At 44.5% G+C, this 21,521-nt stretch overlaps 1 protein-coding gene across 1 annotated transcript in view; it reads right to left on the reverse strand.

The window, feature by feature from the left end:
- Nucleotides 1-16,371: 16,371 nt before the first annotated feature.
- LOC126172829 (glucose dehydrogenase [FAD, quinone]-like) overlaps nt 16,372-21,521 on the reverse strand; it is a 220,730-nt gene continuing 215,580 nt past the window's right edge. Inside the window, exon 6 of the mRNA XM_049920913.1 lies at nt 16,372-16,710. Coding sequence (XP_049776870.1) covers nt 16,372-16,710 — 339 coding nt within the window. The remainder of the gene's footprint in view (nt 16,711-21,521) is intronic.

Here is a 21,521-nt window from a genome sequence, read left to right on the forward strand (position 1 = left end):
ACGGCAAGGTCCATGGTTCATGGGGGGATGCTACAATTAAATAAATAATAAAGTGTTACATAGCAAACAATGAGAAATACAGAACGGCTTGAGTGATCTTTCAGGTAAAGGTAGGAGACAGTACTTGAGCCAAACTATTTAAAGGATTTGCTTAGAACTGTGAATTCTATTGCACGTACATGGTTAGAATATGCCGGCCGCGGTGGTCTAGCGGTTCTGGCGCTGCAGTCCGGCACCGCGGGACTGCTACGGTCGCAGGTTCGAATCCTGCCTCGGGCATGGGTGTGTGTGATGTCCTTAGGTTAGTTAGGTTTAAGTAGTTCTAAGTTCTAGGGGACTTATGACCTAAGATGTTGAATCCCATAGTGCTCAGAGCCATTTGAACCATTTTTTGGTTAGAATACCCGCTAAATACTGCTTCAGATGAGCGGGTTATACAATACGAAGGGCAAGGTAAGTACCTACAGGAAATGACCGAGCTCAAACAGTTGGCCATTAGAAGACAACTGCTAGCGGACGAAAACAAATTTCAATTACATTAGCACAGTATAACCCGTCTTGAACTTGTGTTACATTCCTCTCAAACGACGCAAACAAATGGCTCGCATCAAATAAAATATTATCTTTACTTGATATTTTTTCACCCAATTTCAAAACAGCAGTATTTACGGCCGCCAAAATTTAACGTGAATATGGAGGTCATTTTAAATAACAGACAGTACTTCACTTGTATCACCGAAGACTTTAACACATAATCCAATAATTACTGCAGTACAACCCTGAATAAGGTACAGTTTTATAACAATATGATCGCTTAACCAAAAGCACTAGCGAACATCAAGAGTAGTTAATGTTTGTCGCGATAAATACACTTTCACCATTCTCTAACCAGAATCACAAGACCCGCTTAAGCAAGGCGGCAGGTTGAAACAGTTAAATTTAAATTCGCTCCAGTAACGTGATGTCGGACGCAGTTTCGATAAACAGAAACCACATGGCACCTTATACTGGTCGAACAACAGTTTCAGGTTTTCTCACCAAACGAATTAGATCAAAGTTTCCTTTTACACGATCCAGCTTTTTATCCCAGCCAAGGTGCACATCATTTGCGAAGCTGTTCCATCCGCTAGCAGCAGTAATTGCACAATCGGCCTTTGGTCCCGTGCAAGACATATCGATGACCCATTTCCGTCCTCTCGCTGTTGGCCCGCACACTTCGCACAAATTTCGCATCCTGGAACCACTACACGAAACCTGTCCCACTGTCAAACTGCCCATCGCGCTTTCGTGCCCTGTATTTCAAACCCAGAAATGCGCGCCAAATCCTCCGACAAAGATGCCAGCGGCGGGCTGCGATGATCAACAGCGGCCGGATATCTCTGGGCCGTGGCCCGACCGTGGCGCGAGAAACTTATGCGACCGGCACAGCTCGTGGTGTGGGCGGAGGGAATTTTGAGTACCACAGCCACTCATCCTCTCCTGTCCCAATGACGATTTTTCCAGGGTGGAAAAATGTGACTTCGAATTCAATTTAACGTTCAAGGTCTTTTCGCGAAGTGCATTTAGGAGGAAGCGATATGAATAGTGACTCTTCTAGGATCGTACATTGTCAGAATTATAGCAGGAAGCTACACACTGATGCTCTATGACACACCCATAGCGTCTCTCACTGGAGTTCGATGTGCATCTCCATGACGCTTCCGCACTTACTGACTGAACCTGAGGTGACACGAGCTGCTCTTCTTTGACTCTTCTCTACTTGCTCTGTCGGTCCTATCTGATACGGGTCCCACGCTGACGAGCAATACTGAAGGATCGGTCGATCCAAGGTTGTATATATTTTACAATATCCGACTTACCCCACAATTCTTATACTGTACTACATTTGTAGGATTGTGGAAGCTATTATTTGATGTCTTAACATATGTTCTACAATGCAGTCCCTTACTCTAGTCAGTGTTTTTCCTACTCCTTTGCTCACCGATTCTGCGAAGGTTTCTTATCCTATCAATCAACTTAATTTTCAGCGTTCTTGCCGAACACCGTATCTTAAACGCTTTGATTCTCTTCTGTTTAGGTTTCCCCACACGTGGTTATCAGTTTCACACAATGATTTGCACTTGAAGTACATTTTTAGTAATTTCATCCTCAAATTAATGCCTATTGTTGTTATTCAAATGTTTCAAATGGCTCTGAACACTATGGGACTTAACTTCTGAGGGTATCAGTCCCCTAGAACTTAGAACTACTTAAACCTAACTAACCTAAGGACATCACACACATCCGTGCCCGAGGCAGGATTCGAACCTGCGACCGTAACGGTCGTGCGGTTCCAGACTGTGGCGCCTAGCCACCCCGGCCGGCGGTTGTTATTAATAAATGTCTGTTAACAAGGATGGACTTATTTGCTTGTGCTAGTATGTTTCTTATATCCAACTTGCTTCGTCCGTGATGTGTTATTTTGATTCCAAGATGACAGAATTCCTTCGCTTTTTCTGCTACGTGGTACGATGTTACGTTTATCACTAATTCAATTTCTGCTTCTTCACATTACTTTCTTCTTTATTTGGATTACTCTAGATTCATATTCTGTGATCATGATACTGTTCATTAGATTCAGCATGCTAAAAACTTTCTAAAACTCCTGTAAAATTTCGTTACAGATTCATTTAGTTCGTGCGAAAGCCTCACGGGCAGGCTTAGCCAACGCTATGATGATGATGATGATGTTTGGTTTGTGGGGCGCTCAACTGCGTGGTTATCAGCGCCCGTACAATTGCCCAATCTTTGCTCAGTCCAATTTCGCCACTTTCCTGGATGATGATGAAATGATGAGGACAGCACAAACACCCAGTCATCTCGAGGCAGGTGAAAATCCCTGACCCCGCCGGGAATCGAACCCGGGACCCCGTGCTCGGGAAGCGAGAACGCTACCGCGAGACCACGAGCGGCGGACAGCCAACGCTAGAGGCAGGCGCCGCAAGAGAGGCGTTCTGCATGACCCTATGGCTCACTATTAAAGGTCAGGAAACGTACGTTCCTAGAAGATTCAACCAATGTATTCTTTCTCGTACATACATCTCGCGAAAAGACTATCAAAATAAAATTAGAGAGATTCGAGCCTACACGAAAACTTATCACCAATCATTCATCCCGTGAACCATACGCGAATGGGACAGGAAAAGGGGGGAGTGACAGTGGTACAGAAAGTACTCTCCGCCACACACCATAGACATTGTAATTTTACGTCGTATTCACTGAGGATAGCAATATAGTCAGCAAATCTTATCAACGATATTCTTTTACACTAAGTTTATTGCTATCTCTTAACCGTCCTTTTATTTCCGTCATTGCTTCCTTTTTGTTCAAGGTGAATAGTAGAGGAGAGAGACTGCACCCCTGCTTTTAACCCTTTTTAATCCGAACACCTCTTTCATGGTCTTCCATGTATGCATTGTGCATCATCTTTCCCTGTAGGTTATACTGGTCTCTCTGAGAATTTCAATAGTCTGTAATAATTTTTCGTTGCTTGTAGGTCGAAAAATTGTACGAAACTTTCCTGCCTCCATTATCAACTGCAGTATCACAACTGCTTCTCTTTTGCCTATAGATTTCCTACCTCAAACATATATTTATCTTAGATATCACCAATTTTCTTTCCAATTCTGTGCATTATTCCTCTCACCAGCTCGTTCTAGACGATTTATTAATGAAACGAGACGTCAAATTAGAATCAGTGAAAGGATAAAAAGCCTCACTTCAGTGAACTTGTTAAAGTAATCTAACAGTAACCTCTGTAAAATAAGAAAAAAAATTGAGTTTTTACGTAGTCACGAACAATTGCCGAGAAAGCGATCGGTGCTGGCAGTGAGTTTGTTAGTGTGTGATATCCTTGCAGATAGCAAGCAGGTCGTGAACAGAGCATCTCTCAGGCAGCATTTGTGATTGCGTACTAGAGCTAGTATCAATTCAGAGTAATTATTTATCAGGAAAGTGATTTCGTGATCATTTTGTATTAAAAGTGTATTATACGTGGCTTATCTTGTGTCTGGATTACAGATCGTTGTCAGCATGCAACTTTGTACGATAGGGTTTGATATTTTTATCAAATCCAGCGTTGTGAGTACTGTGACAGATACACTGGAGCGCCAAAGAAACTGGTATAGGCATGCGTATTCAAATACAGAGATATGGAAATAGGCAGCATACGGCACTGCGCTAGGCAACGCCTATATAAGTTGCTAGGTCGGTTTCTGCTGCTACAATGGCAGGTTATCAAGTTTTAAGCGAGTTTGAACGTGGTGTTATAGTCGGCTTACAAGTATCTAGCTAGCAAGTATCTTCGAGGTAGTGATGAAGTATGGGTTTTCCCGCACGACCATTTTACGAGTGTACCGTGAATATCAGGAACTCGGTAGAACATCAAATCTCCGACATCGCTGCGACCGAAAAAAATCCTACAAGAACGGGACCAACGACGACTGAACAGAATCGTTCACCGTGACAGAAGTGCAACCTTTTCGCAAATTTCCTCAGATTTCAATGTCTGGCAGTCAACAAGTGTCAGCGTGGGAGCCATTCAACGAAACATCATCGATATGAGCTTTTGAAGGCCCACTCATGTACTCTTGATGACTGCTACACACAAAGCTTTACGCCTCGCCTGTGCTCACCAACACCGACATTGGACTGTTGATGACTGGAAATGTGTTGCCTCGTTGGACGAGACTCGTTTCAAATTGTATCGAGCGGATGGACGTGTACGGGTACGCAGACCACCTCATGAATCCGTGGACCCTGAAAGTCAGCAGAGGACTGTTCAATCTGGTGGAGGCTCTGTAATGGTGCGGGACGTGTGCAGTTGGAGTGATATGGGACCCCTGATACGTCTAGATACGGCTCTGACTGGTGACACGTACGTAAGCATCCTGTCTGATCACCTGCGCTCATTCATGTCCATTGTGCATTACGACGGACTTGGCTAATTCCAGCAGGACAATGCGACACTCCACACGTCCAGAATTGCTACAGGGTGGCTCCAAGAACACTCTTCTGAGTTTAAACACTTCCGCTGGCCACCAAACTCCCCAGACATCAACATTATTGAGCACATCTGGGCTGCAAAAAAATGTTCAAATGTGTGTGAAAACTTATGGGATTAAGCTTCTAAGGTCATCAGTCCCTAAGCTTACACACTACTTAACCTAAATTATCCTAAGGACAAACACACACACACCCATGCCCGACGGAGGACTCGAACCTCCGCCGGGACCAGCCGCACAGTCCATGATTGCAGCGCCCTAGACCGCTCGGCTAATCCAGCGCGGCCATCTGGGCTGCCTTGGAATGTGCTGTTCAGAAGAGATCTCCACCCCCTCGTACTCTTACGGATTTATGAGAGCCCTACACGATTCATGGTGTCAGTTCCCTCCAACACTACTTCAGACATCAGTCGAGTCCATACCACGTCGTGTTACTTCACTTCTGCCTGCTCGCGGGGCTGATACACGATTTTAAGCAGTTATACCAATTTCTTTATCCTGCAAACCGTCTACTTCGTCACTAACAGTGTCCCTAAACCTGAATATCAGAGTGGCTTATATATGTCATCAATGTCATGCAGCAGTACCTGATCAAGAACCAACCACCTGACTGCACTGGGGCGAAATACTTGGAGTACCAGGTTAGAATAACTTTCAGAAGATAGCGATAATACGATGCGTTAAGATATATCTGCAATCCGAACACTGACTACAATCTCAGAACAACTGGTGTCAGCACCGTAGACATAATGGTAGTATTTGTGGAGGGAGGTTTGTCTTTCTAACTTAAACTATCGTAAACCTCTGACAGTTTGTAGCTAATTTTGAACTCAGTCTTTCGTTTCGAATTCTTTCCGGACAGCAGAATGTACGCCAAATACTAGTGAATCCATCAGGACTCTACCGAACGTTACAGGAAAACGGTTGTGAAATGTTTGGGTAAATTAAGGAGAATGTCAAAAGTGTTCAGCTTGATGATTACTGTCTTTAATAATTTACAAATGCTGTTTATAAACCATTAAGTACATAATAAAACAGATTTATTTATCGTTACTTGTGTCATTTGATGAGATACTTTCACGGGAAACTCCCGCAACACCCTGCAGCTAAATGGCGCTACCTGCTGCCTAGTGCCTCCATGAAGGCATGCAGAATCCGAGGGCTGTCTTTGGGCTGTCTGCCTGCAGGCGCCTAGTAGAGTTGTCTCTGTGAGGTACATTCTTAATATGCTCCACAAAGGTGCACAGGTGGTACCGAGGGTGTTGCTGGGCAAGGAGGTCTAATAGGGGCCCTTTGCCATTTCATTTATGGATGTGTCAATGTCATAACCCTCCATGACCACACCACAGGAAGCCTCGAAATGGGAAGGCAGCAAAAACAAAAACACCCTTTGCTGTTTTGGATCATGTTCCAGTTTCTTCGAATGGTTCTGAAGAGTTCCTAGAGGTTCCACGCTGTTTAACACAGCAGAAACTGCAGTTTTGTTACACATCAAAGGCGTCAGACCACGTTCAGTGGAACTGCAGCCACAAAATGTCATTAGAGATGAGGTGAATCGTCTAGCGTGGAGTCAGCAGTGTTGAAGGTTGTGAAAACGACGTTCTGTTGCTCATCACCCCGCAATTTCATTTTCGGCCACGAAAGTGAATGCCCCAAGGGAAGGTGGTCGTATTGACGCCCTTTATGCAACGTACTGAGGTCTTTACAGGTCTCTTCTGAGTGACAGTATGTCTGAAATGTTTTCACGGGCACCCAGAAGTAAACTGCCATCTTAACTCTGAGTGACATGGTTCTGACCTTCATCGCAATGGCATCATGACAAGATGGGGGGATGTCGTTAAGGGTGGGGTGTTGTAAGGGGACTTTGAGTCGTCTTGTTTGAATGTATTCTAATAAGCCTTGTTATCTGATGTGAATCAATTAGTCACTCTTTAAAATAAGGAATTAGGAATTCAATGAGTGCAAAATGTTACAAGAATCGCAATTAATTCGTTTTGTGGTGCTAAAGTGACTCATAAATTATCTGACAAGCGCTAGTACTTCTAAAGTAAAGTCAGTGTAAGGTTCTAATGATCGCATATAAAAATGAAACAACTGTAGTCGCGAAGTTGTACCGAGATTGTCGTGATTTTCGTATGAAAGACTGATAGTAAGGCTACTAGAAAAGAGAATGCATTTCATCTTTGACCAGAACTGGAAGCAAACAGATCAATCAAATCTCAAAGCAAGCAGTCAGAGTGAAGCTTCACATTATTGTAATTCTATAAAAATGCGAATCGTCTCGCCGTCACGGCTCCATCTCACAGTAGTCCGACGGTGAAGGCTCCCGGAGACGAAGTAATTTTGTAATTAGTGGCTACTTAAAGAAATACTCATATTTCTGAGATCTGCGTTCTTTTTATGTGCTGGGCTACGGATGTTCTGGGTGCCGACCAATAAAAGTATTCCTTAAAAGATGCTGCAGTGCTGGAAAAAGGCTTCTCACTCTTTTTCTATCTCATTCTGTGGGCAGTGAAGCAGAATCTCGAAAGCACAGTCGAATTTCTTTTTCAAACTTCCAGTTTATTTAAATTACCCAATCCTGGCTGTTCTTATATTGAATCATCTTTTCGTTTTCGTGGACCTGACTTTCAGTGGGAACTCACACTTACTAAGCGGTCCCAGACTGAGGGTTCTCAGTCTATTTTCTAGATGTTAACTGTTTGTTCGCAATAGTGCTTCTCCTGAACCTTGCTCAACACGGTATTTCTCCTCTTCCACTTTAAAGTCATATTATAAAACAGTCGCTGTTGGAGGTATGTCTTGGGTAATCACATCTATGCTGCCTCTGTGGGTGCTTGGCGTCTAGTTGCTGCAGCTCAGAGGGAAAGTCTGGTCAAGTGAGTGGTGTAGACCTGCAGCCCATCTGGTACATCCTTCTGAGAGTTCCCCTGTAGATGGTCCCCATATCCTGCAACGGAGCCTTGCATTGAGCAGAATTATGATGAAATTCGATGATCTTACACCTCATGTGAACTTCTGATCTCTGGCCGTTTTTTTCATTTTTATAGGCGCCTTAGCGTCTGAAGTGTTTCGGAACCCGAGGGTGATGGCTGAGGGCGTCACGCTTTTGTACCGTTACAGAGGAAGGTTGTAGACATCTTTCAGCCAAATTTTACACTGCCGTGTGGCAAAAAGGAGAAATGACGGGATTTCAAAAAGTGGCTCTTTAATTGTTTTTTCCAGCGTAGTCGTTTATGAACATTGAACTAGAGTATTGTAAGAAGCAGTTTTGTGATTTGGCTACTCTGGGAATGTACATAAGTTATTCTTTGAAGCACCTATGGCTCTGAAAAATATAATGAACTTTCAGATATTAAAAAAAAGTGATTCATTCTAGGGAGACAGTGCATTCACAGCTTATCTTCGTATAGTAATTTAGCGTGTCACTGTAGCGTGTCACATTGAGTGAAACCCTCTCTTGCACCATTCGAAGTCCAGGATGTTCCCTCTGAAAGCGTATCATCGGTAGCCTTCATATTTTCTCAATTCGAGCTTGTACTTTGCCTCTAATGACCGTGTCGTCGACGCAACGATAAAGACAATCTGCCGTTCTTCATAATAGGCTTAACTGGCCAAAGATAGGCAAAGACGTCACTTCTGATCCTCTTAAAGAAACCATACCATTATTCATATGTAATGATTGATGGAAAGCACAAAATATTACGTTTTAAGGCAATGATGCGAATCTTGGTTGATTCCAGGCTTTTGGAAAAAACCATCCCCAGTATTAGAAGGAAAAGTAAAAAGATATCGTAACGAGTTCCCGATTTCTAAACTGTTTGGGAACAACGAGGATTAAATACCATACATCGCCGCAATCTTGTCGACGCTTAAGGCGCTGTGATGTTGATGGTTCACAAATGAGGACTTGCGGGGTGGTGTACTATTTTATGCCCCCGTATTATATTATTAGTGTAGACGGAAATATGCGCGATAGGAACCAACCTGGGTTCCGAAAATAACGATCGTGTGACACCCAGATCGCTCTCTTCGTCCTCGAGACACAGAGAGCAGCAGATACAAACGCCTAGATGAATACCATATTCCTTGACTTCGGGAAGGCATTCGATACGTTTCCACACTGCCGTCTAAACAAAATACGAACGTACGGAATATCACGCCGACTGTGTGACTGGACTGAATAGTTTGTTGCAAACAGAACAGAGCAAGTTATTCTGAACTGTGAGAAGTCTTCAGACGTAAAGGCAAAGTCGGTAATGCTCTAGGGCAGTGTTATAGGACGATTACTTCTCATAATATAAATAAATGACATAGAAGGTAACGCCGGAAATTCCATGAGACTTTTCATGGTTAAACAGCGACGCTGGAAAAGTTAACAAAATGCCGGAAGACCTGCAGAGGATCGATGCTTGGTGCAAGCAGTGGCAATTGACTCTCAACATATACAAATCTCACGTATAGCGAATATTGCGACCACATAGACAGAAAGACTCTTTACCGTTTGATTATAAAACTGCGGAATAATCACTCGAAGCAATTACTTCCGTAAAATATCTACGGGAATGCGTACGGACTGTTTGAAATGGAACGACCACATGAAACTAACTGTCAGTAAGGCAGATTCAAGAGTGAGAATTCTCAAGAAATGTATCACATCAACTAAGGAAGTAGCTTACCAAACACTCGTTCCACCAATACTCCAATTTTGTTCGTCAATATAGGATCCTTACCAAACAGGACTGATACAGGAAATAGAGAGGATCCGAAGAATAGCAGCGGGTTTCGTAACAGGTTCCTTTAGTAAGCGCGAAAGCGTCAAGGAGATGCTCAGTCAACTCAGTGGCAGTCACTGCAAGATAGGCGATCTGCATCACCCTATGTTCCGAGAGCGAACATTCCTACGAATGTCAAACAATATATTACGTCCTCCTATGTATATCTCCCGTAAAGACCACTAAGATAAAATTAGAGACATCTGAGCCCGCATGGAGACTTACCAGCAAGCGTTCTCCCCTCGAACCATACGCAACTGGAACAGAAGAGGGGGAAAAGGCGTTGGTACACAAAACACGTTCCACCGTGCACAGTAAGGAGTTTATACATAGATGCAGGTTACAGAGTACCAGCTTTCATAAATCCACTTCCTTTCATGCCACACTGATCCAAGTACAACTCAGCATTACAGAATCACTCATCACTGTCATCTATAAGATACAGATATGTTTGACAGTTGATGAAAGTAAGGTAATGGATAACGGCAAAGCACTTTCTTTTGCACAAGAGGGCAATGATGGGTTCCCGTGCCGCCTTGACACTGCAGCGGTTAGGGAAATTACAGGCTTGGGAAATACAGAGAAATATGACGAATAGTTTGCTTGACTCAATACTTTTAACTTACTTCGCAGCACATACATCTACTTGTTAATGAGTTCGATTGTATGTTCTCCATTTCCCGTTTCGTTTTTACGCTTTCTTACAAGGTTATATTCCCCTCGTTAGCACGTCTAACATTCCGAGTGAACCACAAGCTGCGGCTTTAGAGTGCGGATCTACTTGCTCTCGTCACTCCGAATTATTTCCGTAAAGTGGGAGCGAGGCAGTCTAAAATGAACTTGGCCACCGCCTGCCTGACGAACACATCGCCGCTCAGGTGGGGCTCATATTGCATTCCTGGCGGTCTTCATAACGCGCTGAGGCAGCCATGCGGAAGTCCCAGCAGCTCGATGACGCACTTCGGTCTCATTCTTGTTCTTTGGTTCCGGAAGAGCGCAATTTTGCTCGAGCCGTGTTATGTCTTAAAATTTCTGCAGATCTAAAGCAGTGGTTCCCAATATTTCTGAGACTAATACCCCTGAGTGCGATAAGATATTAGCTTGCCCCCCCCACACTAATCATTATTAGTGTCTAAGTAAACTTCAGTATGAAAAAGAATTAGCTTCGAACACTTCCCTTTTTTTAAACTACGAATGATAAATAATGTTTACATTTTTAGGTGTTTTATTAAACCACGAACTAATGAGTCAATGAAACAATACACAGGGTGTCCCATTTATCTTGACCACCCTAAATAACTGTTTGTCCAGATGGAAATTACAAAATGTTTCAAACAAATGTTCTTTAGCCGTCACGGGGACATCAATCAGCACGATTGCGTTCGTTCTAGCTTCGTTTTTTACAAAGATATGAACAATGGTATGACTTTTTTAAATGGCAACCTGTATTCTTTATTCGGTAATTAATTTTCTCTCCTAAATTCCTATTCAATAATGCATCACAGTGTACTATTCACTGAAACACAACATTGATTTCGAGCCCGGGATCACAAACTCGTCCACTTGCTGGAGTTGTCAGAAAACAAATAAAAACCAAGTAAAAAGAAAACACAAAATTGACTTTGAATCTCCTGTACCATTGTCCAGGAGTAGAAGATTTAATGGTGCTCAAAGTGGTGACCCTGGATACCGAAACACTTCTTCACTCGTTGAATGAAAGAATTATTTACTGCTTCCAGTGTTGCCTGGTGAAGAGAATTACAAGCAAGCGCGATACGTTCCTGCATTTCCTCTGAAGTGATTGGAATATCGAGATAGACAACGTCTTTAATGAGTCCCCAAAGAAAAAAGTCCAGAGGCTTTAGGTCAGGAGACGTAGGAGGCCATGATACCTTCGGTTCAGAACACGACGTGGACGCAATGCATTATGTGCTGGACATCCATCGTGTTGATACCACATATGCAATCTGGTTGTCAGTGGTCCTTCATCCTGAAGAGGAGGAAGAATTAGTCTGAGGAAGTTGGCATACGCTGTGCCGTTTAGACTACCATTGATGAAATAAGGGCTAATAATTGTAGTACCAGTCCACTACAGGGATGTTATTGTCGTGAAACCATTCTACCACAGGCCATGCATTATGAACAGGTGCTCGATCGTGTTGAAAGATGCAATCGCCATCCCCGTATTGCTCTTCAACAATGGGAAATAAAAAGGTGCTTAAAACATCAATGTAGGCCTGTACTGCGATATTGCCATAAAAAACAACAAGGGGTTCAAGCCCCCTTCATGAAAAACACAACCACACCATAATACCACTGACTCGGAATTTTACTGTTTATACTACACACGCTGGCAGTGACGTTCACCGGGCATTCACCATATCCACACTCTGCCACGGATCGCCACGTTGTGTATCGTGATTCGTCACTACACACAACGTTTATCCACTGTTAAATCGTCCAGTGTTTGCGCTCCTTACACCAAGCGAGGCGTCGTTTGGCATTTACCGGCGTGATGTGTGGCTTATGAGCAGCCGCTCGATCAAGAAATCCAAGTTTTCCCAACTCCGCCTAACTGTCATAGTACTTGCAGTGTATCTTGATGCAATTTGGAATTCCTGTGTGATGGTCTGGATAGATATCCGCCTATTACATATTACGACCCCCCTTCAACTGTCGGCGGTCTCTATCAGTCAACAGACGAAGTCGGCCTGTACGCTTTTGTGCTGTACGTGTCCCTTGACGTTTCCACTTCACTATCACTTCGGAAGCAGTGGACAAAGGGTTGTTCAGGAGTGTGTAAATCTCGCATACAGACGTATGACACAAGTGACACCCAATCACCTGATCACGATCGCAGTCTGTGAGTTCCGCCGGGCGTTCCATTCTGCTCTCTCATGATGTCTACCGACTATTGAGGTCGCCGTTATGGAGTACCTGGCAGTAGGAGGCAGCACAATGCACCTAATTTGAAAAACGTATTTTGATCACATAGTGTACATCTGTCAGGTAAACTGAACTATCAATAGAACTTTAGGGAATTAATAATTATTGTAACAACGACCACTGACGAAATATTTGGGAGGAACAAGAGGACAATAAGAGAGTCGAAAGGATTAAAAAAATAGTGCTATAACACGGGAGATCTCGGGAAATATGGAAGAGCTGGTCACCCTCAGTACGTGTACCAGTAAAGTTTTACTAGCAGTAGCTTCCCTTCAATGTCACATGACAGTAGATGTATTTCTGGGGCTGTTATCAATATATTCAAAACATTTTAATAAAATGCGAACTTTAAAAGCACATATTGATGTTCATGTAGGTGTCTGCTACCTGAAATACCTGAAATTCAGTTGTTAGTTTAGTACAGTTTGTCATACGCGAGTAATAATGAGTTCTCACAATACACCGCTTTATATATACGCGAGTAATAATGAATATACGCGAGTAATAATGAGTTCTCACAATACACCGCTTTATATAATTTAGAACGAAAACTTTTTTTCTAAAACGACACTGTTGGTTTTGTGGTTATTTTATGCCTTATTAATGGTATTTATCTTATTGCTATTAATTTGTGTGTTAATTTCTGCTGTCAAAACTGATATTTTGGGGCGATTCTTTACTAGGCTATTATGATTGTTCTCGAATAATATCGCAGGTTGTTGATTGTGAGGACGTGTTTCTCCTATTGTGTTTTATAATTTTGGAATGTGTGTGGCGAAGAGCTCTATGTAATTCGTACTTAGTCACTTTTTGTGGTCTCAAAACTGTGACCAAACTCGTACTTGTATTGCAGTTATTTCCATGTGAACGAATCTAATATTACCTCCTGTCCTTCAAATGTGTAGTTAATCGGAGGGTTAAATTTTATATCTATCTTTTATCACCTTTGTAGCCATATTGTAGTTCCCATACAGTTTTTATGAAGATACACTAATGACATATGATACTCCACCATCGGAACGTAAAGAAAGTATGCAGGGTCTTCAGGCTCTTCCAACGCCATTTCGCAAAGTTTCTTGCTATGTTTCCGTTCGTCTCCGTTATGACGACTCTGTCAACGGTTTTATTCTGGTTTGAAGCATCCCACCACGAATTTCGCTCCTGCTCCAACTTCTTCATCTCAGAGTAGCACTTTGAAACCTACATCCTCAATTATCTGCTGGATGTATTCCAATCTCTGTCTTCATACCTTTACTTCTGCCAGTACCTCGTTTCCTACCTTCCAAACTTTACAGAAGCTCTCCTGCGAACCTACTGGCAGAAGTAAAGCTGTGAGTACCGGGCGTGAGTCGTGCTTCGGTAGCTCAGATGGTAGAGCGCTTGCCCGCGAAAGGCAAAGGTCCCGAGTTCGAGTCTCGGTCGGGCACACAGTTTTAATCTGCCAGGAAGTTTCATCCATTCTTTTTTTTGAACCGTCGTCTTTCGGAAAGCGAGTCCAGAGTTCCTAGATAACAGGACGCAGCATGTCATTCTCAATGGAGAGAAGTCTTCCGAAGTAAGAGTGATTTCAGGTGTGCCGCAGGGGAGTGTCATAGGACCGTTGCTATTCACAATATACATAAATGACCTTGTGGATGACATCGGAAGTTCACTGAGGCTTTTTGCAGATGATGCTGTGGTGTATCGAGAGGTTGTAACAATGGAAAATTGTACTGAAATGCAGGAGGATCTGCAGCGAATTGACGCATGGTGCAGGGAATGACAATTGAATCTCAATATAGACAAGTGTAATGTGCTGCGAATACACAGAAAGATAGATCCTTTATCATTTAGCTACAAAATAGCAGGTCAGCAACTGGAAGCAGTTAATACCATAAATTATCTGGGAGTACGCATTAGGAGTGATTTAAAATGGAATGATCATATAATGTTGATCGTCGGTAAAGCAGATGCCAGACTGAGATTCATGGGAAGAATCCTAAGGAAATGCAATCCGAATACAAAGGAAGTAGGTTACAGTACGCTTGTTCGCCCACTGCTTGAATACTGCTCAGCAGTGTGGGATCCGTACCAGATAGGGTTGATAGAAGACAGAGAGAAGATCCAACGGAGAGCAGCGCGCTTCGTTACATGATCATTTAGTAATCGCGAAAGCGTTACGGAGATGATAGATAAACTCCGGTGGAGGACTCTGCAGGAGAGACGCTCAGTAGCTCGGTACGGGCTTTTGTCAAAGTTTCGAGAACATACCTTCACCGAAGAGTCAAGCAGTATATTGCTCCCTCCTACGTATATCTCGCGAAGAGACCATGAGGATAAAATCAGAGAGATTAGAGCCCACACAGAGGCATACCGACAATCCTTCTTCCCACGAACAATACGAGACTGGAATAGAAGCGAGAACCGATAGAGGTACTCAAGGTACCCTCCGCCACACACCGACAGGTGGCTTGCGGAGTATGGATGTAGATGTAGATGTAGAGTGGTAACACTGCGCTAACTCGCTCGATGAGAGAAGTTCTGCTTTTCGCCCCCCTGTAAGAGAGAAATATGTAATTCTGGTTAATCATCACAGACTCCTTAGCAGAACATCATATCGGCCGCGGCAGTCAGTGATTTTAACTCCTGACGACGACGGCAGACACAGTACTCGCTAGGGTAGCCGAGAGCGCTAATGCGCTGCTTCCTGGACTCTGGTAGGCGCGCCGGCCCCGGATCGAATCCGCCCGGCCGATTAACGACGAGGGTCGGTATGACGGCCAGCCTGAATGTGGTTTTTAGGCGGTTTTTCACATCCCACTAGGTGAATACTTGGCTGATCCCCAAGTTCCACCTCCGTTACACGCTTCACAAATATTTGAAAACGTTCGCACTGTTTCCTGACTTACATTAGACGCAGACACCTGGGGTACACTACTTCCGTCCCGGAGGTGGGTTCGGGGTGGTGTCAGGAATGGCACCCTCTGCCATTAACACTAAAAAATCCGTACTAACAAAGCCGACCAGCGTTGGAGCGGGACACAGGCCCCAAGAAAGAAAGAAAGTCGATGGCAGACACAACTATCGAAAGCTCGAGTTTTTTAATTGGAGTGAAGCGGCTTGCAAACTGAGAAGATGTAATTGGAACACAGTCGTTAAAACTGATTGTTATCGATCCAGTTTGTTCTACATTCGAAAATCAACTAAGGAAACTTTTGCGTACTCTCAAGGAAGTAGAATAGTTTCTTCGAGAGTAATTCACAATTTACAGATGGTAGTCTGCAGGAGGAATGTTTTAGACGCCCGCATCTCGTGGTCGTGCGGTAGCGTTATCGCTTCCCACGCCCGGGTTCCCGGGTTCGATTCCCGGCGAGGTCAGGGATTTTCTCTGCCTCGTGATGGCTGGGTGTTGTGTGCTGTCCTTAGGTTAGTTAGGTTTAAGTAGTTCTAAGTTCTAGGGGACTGATGACCATAGATGTTAAGTCCCATAGTGCTCAGAGCCATTTGAACCATTTTTTGTTTTAGACGCCAATGCGCGGCATGCACCAGTCCGATATTTGGCAAAATGCTGTATGGGAGCGTCTGGTTTGTACCACGAAATTTGGTGACGTGTGGTCTTTTGGAGGGAGCTACTGGATGGGCTGCCCCCAGTCCTGCTTGATCATGTCGGCGGCCTTCTCGGCGATCATGTAGACGGGCGCGGCGGTGTGTCCCGACGGCACGGCGGGCATAACTGAGGCGTCGACGACGCGCGCGCCCCGCACGCCGCGCAGGCGCAGCCGGCTGTCGACGACGGCGCCCATGGCGCAGGTGCCCGCCTGGTGGTGCAGGTTGAAGGCCAGCTGGCGCACCGCGCACGCCCAGTAGCCGTCCGAGCCGAAGGCCTCCCGCTCGCAGCCCGGCGCCGGCACTCGCAGCAGCCGGCTGTGGAAGCGCCGCAGCGGGCCCGACTCCCCCAGCGACGCCGCCTGTAACAGCCGCTGCAGACAGTGTTCCGACATCGCTCACCGAGCAACCACCGCAACTAAATTCAAACGAGAAGAGGGAGAACTCTGCGATAGATAGTCAGGAAATAAAGACAATTTTTTGTGCCGACGATGCAGTTCTGCTAGCAGACAGTAAAGATAATCCGCAGGCATTTTTACACATATTTAACGTGGCAACCGGAAACATAAATAGGGTCAATATTTTAAACATAGCTGCACAACAGCAACGGTTTCACGTAATAAAATTATAAACAGCCGACCAGTTGCAATGTATAAAGAAATTCTTTACCTAGGTCTCGGCAAATATAAATTTGTCTTCTTCAGAAGGTAACCTAAGGGCAATGAACATCATAGCTTACATTAGAAAAGTATGAAACTTATAAGCCAAGAATAAATTTTAACACAAATTAGAGAAACGCCGAGAAACTTACGCCCAGTGGCCACCTGCCTTTTTTGACGTATAACTACATTATTTGTACCAATGCTCCCATACTGTTATAATGGTAGTGTTAATTTCCTTCCTTTTTTTATTGTTACTCTACCTAAGGACGTTATTAATACTAATAATTTACACATTGCCTTTGTACGCCGATTGGCACATGTTTCTCGGCACGAGCGCCACCTGCCCTGTTTCCAGAGTAACTACGCTCGCCGCTTACACTCAGTCGGTTGTGAGCTCTGCAAGATCCATGAGCTGTTTTATATTAACGTGACAAACCCTAATTCCAGGCCTATATTTTATTTTTGACACATGGATCTATGCCGACAATTGTAAAAACGGCGATGGTACATTAGTCCTTACTAATGTGAAATTGTAAGTACCAGTCGACGTCATTATACTTCTGTAATGCAAGAGTTCTCTAATTTCTCTTAAAATTTGTTCTTGGCTTATAAGTTTCATACTTTTCTAATCCAAGCTATGCTGTTCATTCCCCTCAGGTTACCTTCTGAAAAAGACAAATTTATATTTGTCAAAACCTAGGTAAAGAATTTCTTTACCCATTGCAACTGGTCGGCTGTTTATAATTTTATTATAAATAGGGTCATATCCACACAAACATCCAACACGTATGACCAAATCTGTGGATCCAGTTAGGTACAACTAGAGGTAGACGGAAAAATGACATTTAAGTATCTTGGTGTTGAACTGTCCAGCAATGGAAACGTCGAGAGCAAGTCAGAGAACAAGTAGCAAAAGCAAATAAAGTTCAGGGTATCTAAACGGTACTGTTTCGAAAAAGAAGCATATACACTGAAGCACCAAAGAAACTGGTATAGGAATGCGAATTCAAATACAGAGACATCTAAACAAACAGAATACGCCGCTGCGGTCGGCAGCGCATGTATAATACAAAAAGTATCTGTCGCAGGTTATCGAGATTTAAGTGAGTTTGAACGTGCTGTTACAGCCGGCGCACGAGCGATAGAACACAGCATCTCCGAGGTAGCGATAAAGTGGGGATTTTCCCGTAGGACCATTTCGCGAGTGGACTGTGAGTATCAGGAATCTGGTAAAACATCAAATCTCCGACATCTCTGCGGCCGGAGAAAGACCGTACTGGAACGGGACCGACGATAACTGAAGCGAATCGTTCGACATAACAGAAGTGCAACCCTTCCGCAAATTGCTGCAGATTTCAATGCGTGTTAGCGTGCGAACCATTCACCGAAGCTTCATCGATATGGTCTTTCGGAGCCGAAGGCCCACTCTTGTACCCTTGATGACTGCACGACTCAAAGCTTTACGCCTCGCCTGGGCCTGTCGACACCGTCATTGGACTGTTTTGACTGTAAACATGTTTCCTGATCGGACGTGTCTCCTTTCAAATTGGTTAGAGCGCATGGACGTGTACGGGTATGGAGACAACCTCATGAATCCGTGGACCCTGCATGTCAGCAGGAGACTGTTCAGCTGGTGCAGGCTCTGTAATGCTGTGCGACATGTGTAGTTGGTGTGATACGGAACCCCTGTTACGTCCAGATACAACTCTGACAGGTACATAAACATCCTGTCTGGTTACCCACACCCACTGATGTCTATTGCGCACTGCGATTGACTTGGGCAATTCCAGCAGGACAGTGCGACGCCCAATGTCCAGAATTGCTACAGAATGGCTCCAGGAGCACTCTTCTGCGTTAAAACACTAGCGCTGGTCACCAAATTCCCCAAACATGAATGTTAATGAGCATATCTTGGATGTCTTGCAACGTGCTGTTCAGAAGAGCTCTTCACCCCCTCGTACTCTTATGGATTCATGGACAGTCCTTCAGGATTTATGGTTTCAGTTCCCTCCAGCACTACTTAAGACATTAGTCGAGTCCATGCTATTTCGTGTTGCGGCATTTCTCCTTGCTTGCGGGGGCCCTACACGATATTTGGTTCTTCAGTGTAGATGCAAAGGCAAGAATATTCAAAACGATAGTGAAACCAACTATGATACATCAAAAACAAAATGACTGTTGGAAACCTCGGAAGTGAAAATTCTCTGAAGGATTACTAAGAAGACACCGCGAGACAGATGTGAAATCATTATAAAAGCATGAATGGAACGAGCACCTATACAAGATGGATGAAAGGAAGATTGTGAAAATCGTAAGAAATAAATTACCAGCTGGTGAAAGAAATATATTGTGTCCAAGGAGAAAATGGAGCGACACCCTCAGGGTAGGCTGAAGGGTACCGAAGGAAACAGGCTTTAGCCTAGAAAGGAATAAAGGAAGGAAGGAAGAAGAAGATGATGATTAAAATATAAAATTGGTAAACAGCATTCAGTCGTGGTGCATCGCGCATCGCCTCCATTACTTCGTCTTATTACGAAAATTTTGCTTCGCGTCGTTGCTCCTTGGTTAGATAAAATATGTGAAAACCACTTGGGGCTTGGTCAGGTCTGTACGGTAGGTGATCTCCTAGCTCAATACCGAGATCTTGGATGCTTTGGATTGTTATTCCAGGCTTGTGAAGATAGCTATTATCCTGAACCAAATTACATCTTTTCAAAGCTACACTGTCCCGTTCGTTCTTGTATTGGGGTTCAGGTCTCGCAGTAGATCTCAGAAGCTGTCATTCTTCGCTGTTTGACCTTTAGGAGTGTAATAAATCAGTAGTGGATATTTCATATTCCAATACATTGCCATCACCAACGTCCCTGCAGAAGCTTGACTCATACTGTAGGTGAATGTGGATGTCTCTACACCGTGCTCTGCTGCTTACTCTGTGCTTCGTAGTGATGGATCCACGTCTCATCAACAGTTACTATGAGGGTGAGGTCGTCTTTTCATTTCTTTCAAAATGTCTTAAATGTAGTTTCGACCTTTTGAAATACTACTTTTTGTGTTTATAGGTTAGTTGATGGAGTAACCTACTATCACAAGTTTAATGACTCGTAGGCGATTGTACACTCTAAATCGCAGGTAGCGTTCAAATCACGCGCAATATCGGCAAATATGGCACCAGTAACGTCAGGATTCTTTGGCTCAGTTGACACGATGCTCCTGTTCGCTTTTTAAGTGAATGACCCACCTGAACGTTCTTCTACGCATACAAATACAAATCCACTTTATAAGCAATAAATGGACTTGTAAATGTTTGTTGCCCCACTGAAAATGCATTCTGCAAATAATCTTCGTACTTTCAGCCTGTCCAGGATACAGAAAACGAGTCAATCTCTTCATGTCTTCCCTGATGATCTGATATGACCAGGAATTCAGCTGTTCACTGAACCAGCTCAATTTATGCACAAGATCAACAGTGGCATTAAGGCATGTCAACGAATCATTCCTTTTAACCTATAGAGCAAAGAAAGTGAGTTTAATCATTGATAGTTATAAACTCGAATTACGTCGTACACTCCTGGAAATGGAAAAAAGAACACATTGACACCGGTGTGTCAGACCCACCATACTTGCTCCGGACACTGCGAGAGGGCTGTACAAGCAATGATCACACGCACGGCACAGCGGATACACCAGGAACCGCGGTGTTGGCCGTCGAATGACGCTAGCTGCGCAGCATTTGTGCACCGCCGCCGTCAGTGTCAGCCAGTTTGCCGTGGCATACGGAGCTCCATGGCAGTCTTTAACACTGGTAGCATGCCGCGACAGCGTGGACGTGAACCGTATGTGCAGTTGACGGACTTTGAGCGAGGGCGTATAGTGGGCATGCGGGAGGCCGGGTGGACGTATCGCCGAATTGCTCAACACGTGGGGCGTGAGGTCTCCACAGTACATCGATGTTGTCGCCAGTGGTCGGCGGAAGGTGCACGTGCCCGTCGACCTGGGACCGGACCGCAGCGACGCACGGATGCACGCCAAGACCGTAGCATCCTACGCAGTGCCGTAGGGGACCGCACCGCCACTTCCCAGCAAATTAGGGACACTGTTGCTCCTGGGGTATCGGCGAGGACCATTCGCAACCGTCTCCATGAAGCTGGGCTACGGTCCCGCACACCGTTAGGCCGTCTTCCGCTCACGCCCCAACATCGTGCAGCCCGCCTCCAGTGGTGTCGCGGCAGGCGTGAATGGAGGGACGAATGGAGACGTGTCGTCTTCAGCGATGAGAGTCGCTTCTGCCTTGGTGCCAATGATGGTCGTATGCGTGTTTGGCGCCGTGCAGGTGAGCGCCACAATCAGGACTGCATACGACCGAGGCACACAGGGCCAACACCCGGCATCATGGTGTGGGGAGCGATCTCCTACACTGGCCGTACACCACTGGTGATCGTCGAGGGGACACTGAATAGTGCACGGTACATCCAAACCGTCATCGAACCCATCGTTCTACCATTCCTAGACCG

Source organism: Schistocerca cancellata, chromosome 1 (genome assembly GCF_023864275.1).
Source record: "Schistocerca cancellata isolate TAMUIC-IGC-003103 chromosome 1, iqSchCanc2.1, whole genome shotgun sequence".
Lineage (NCBI taxonomy): Eukaryota > Metazoa > Arthropoda > Insecta > Orthoptera > Acrididae > Schistocerca > Schistocerca cancellata.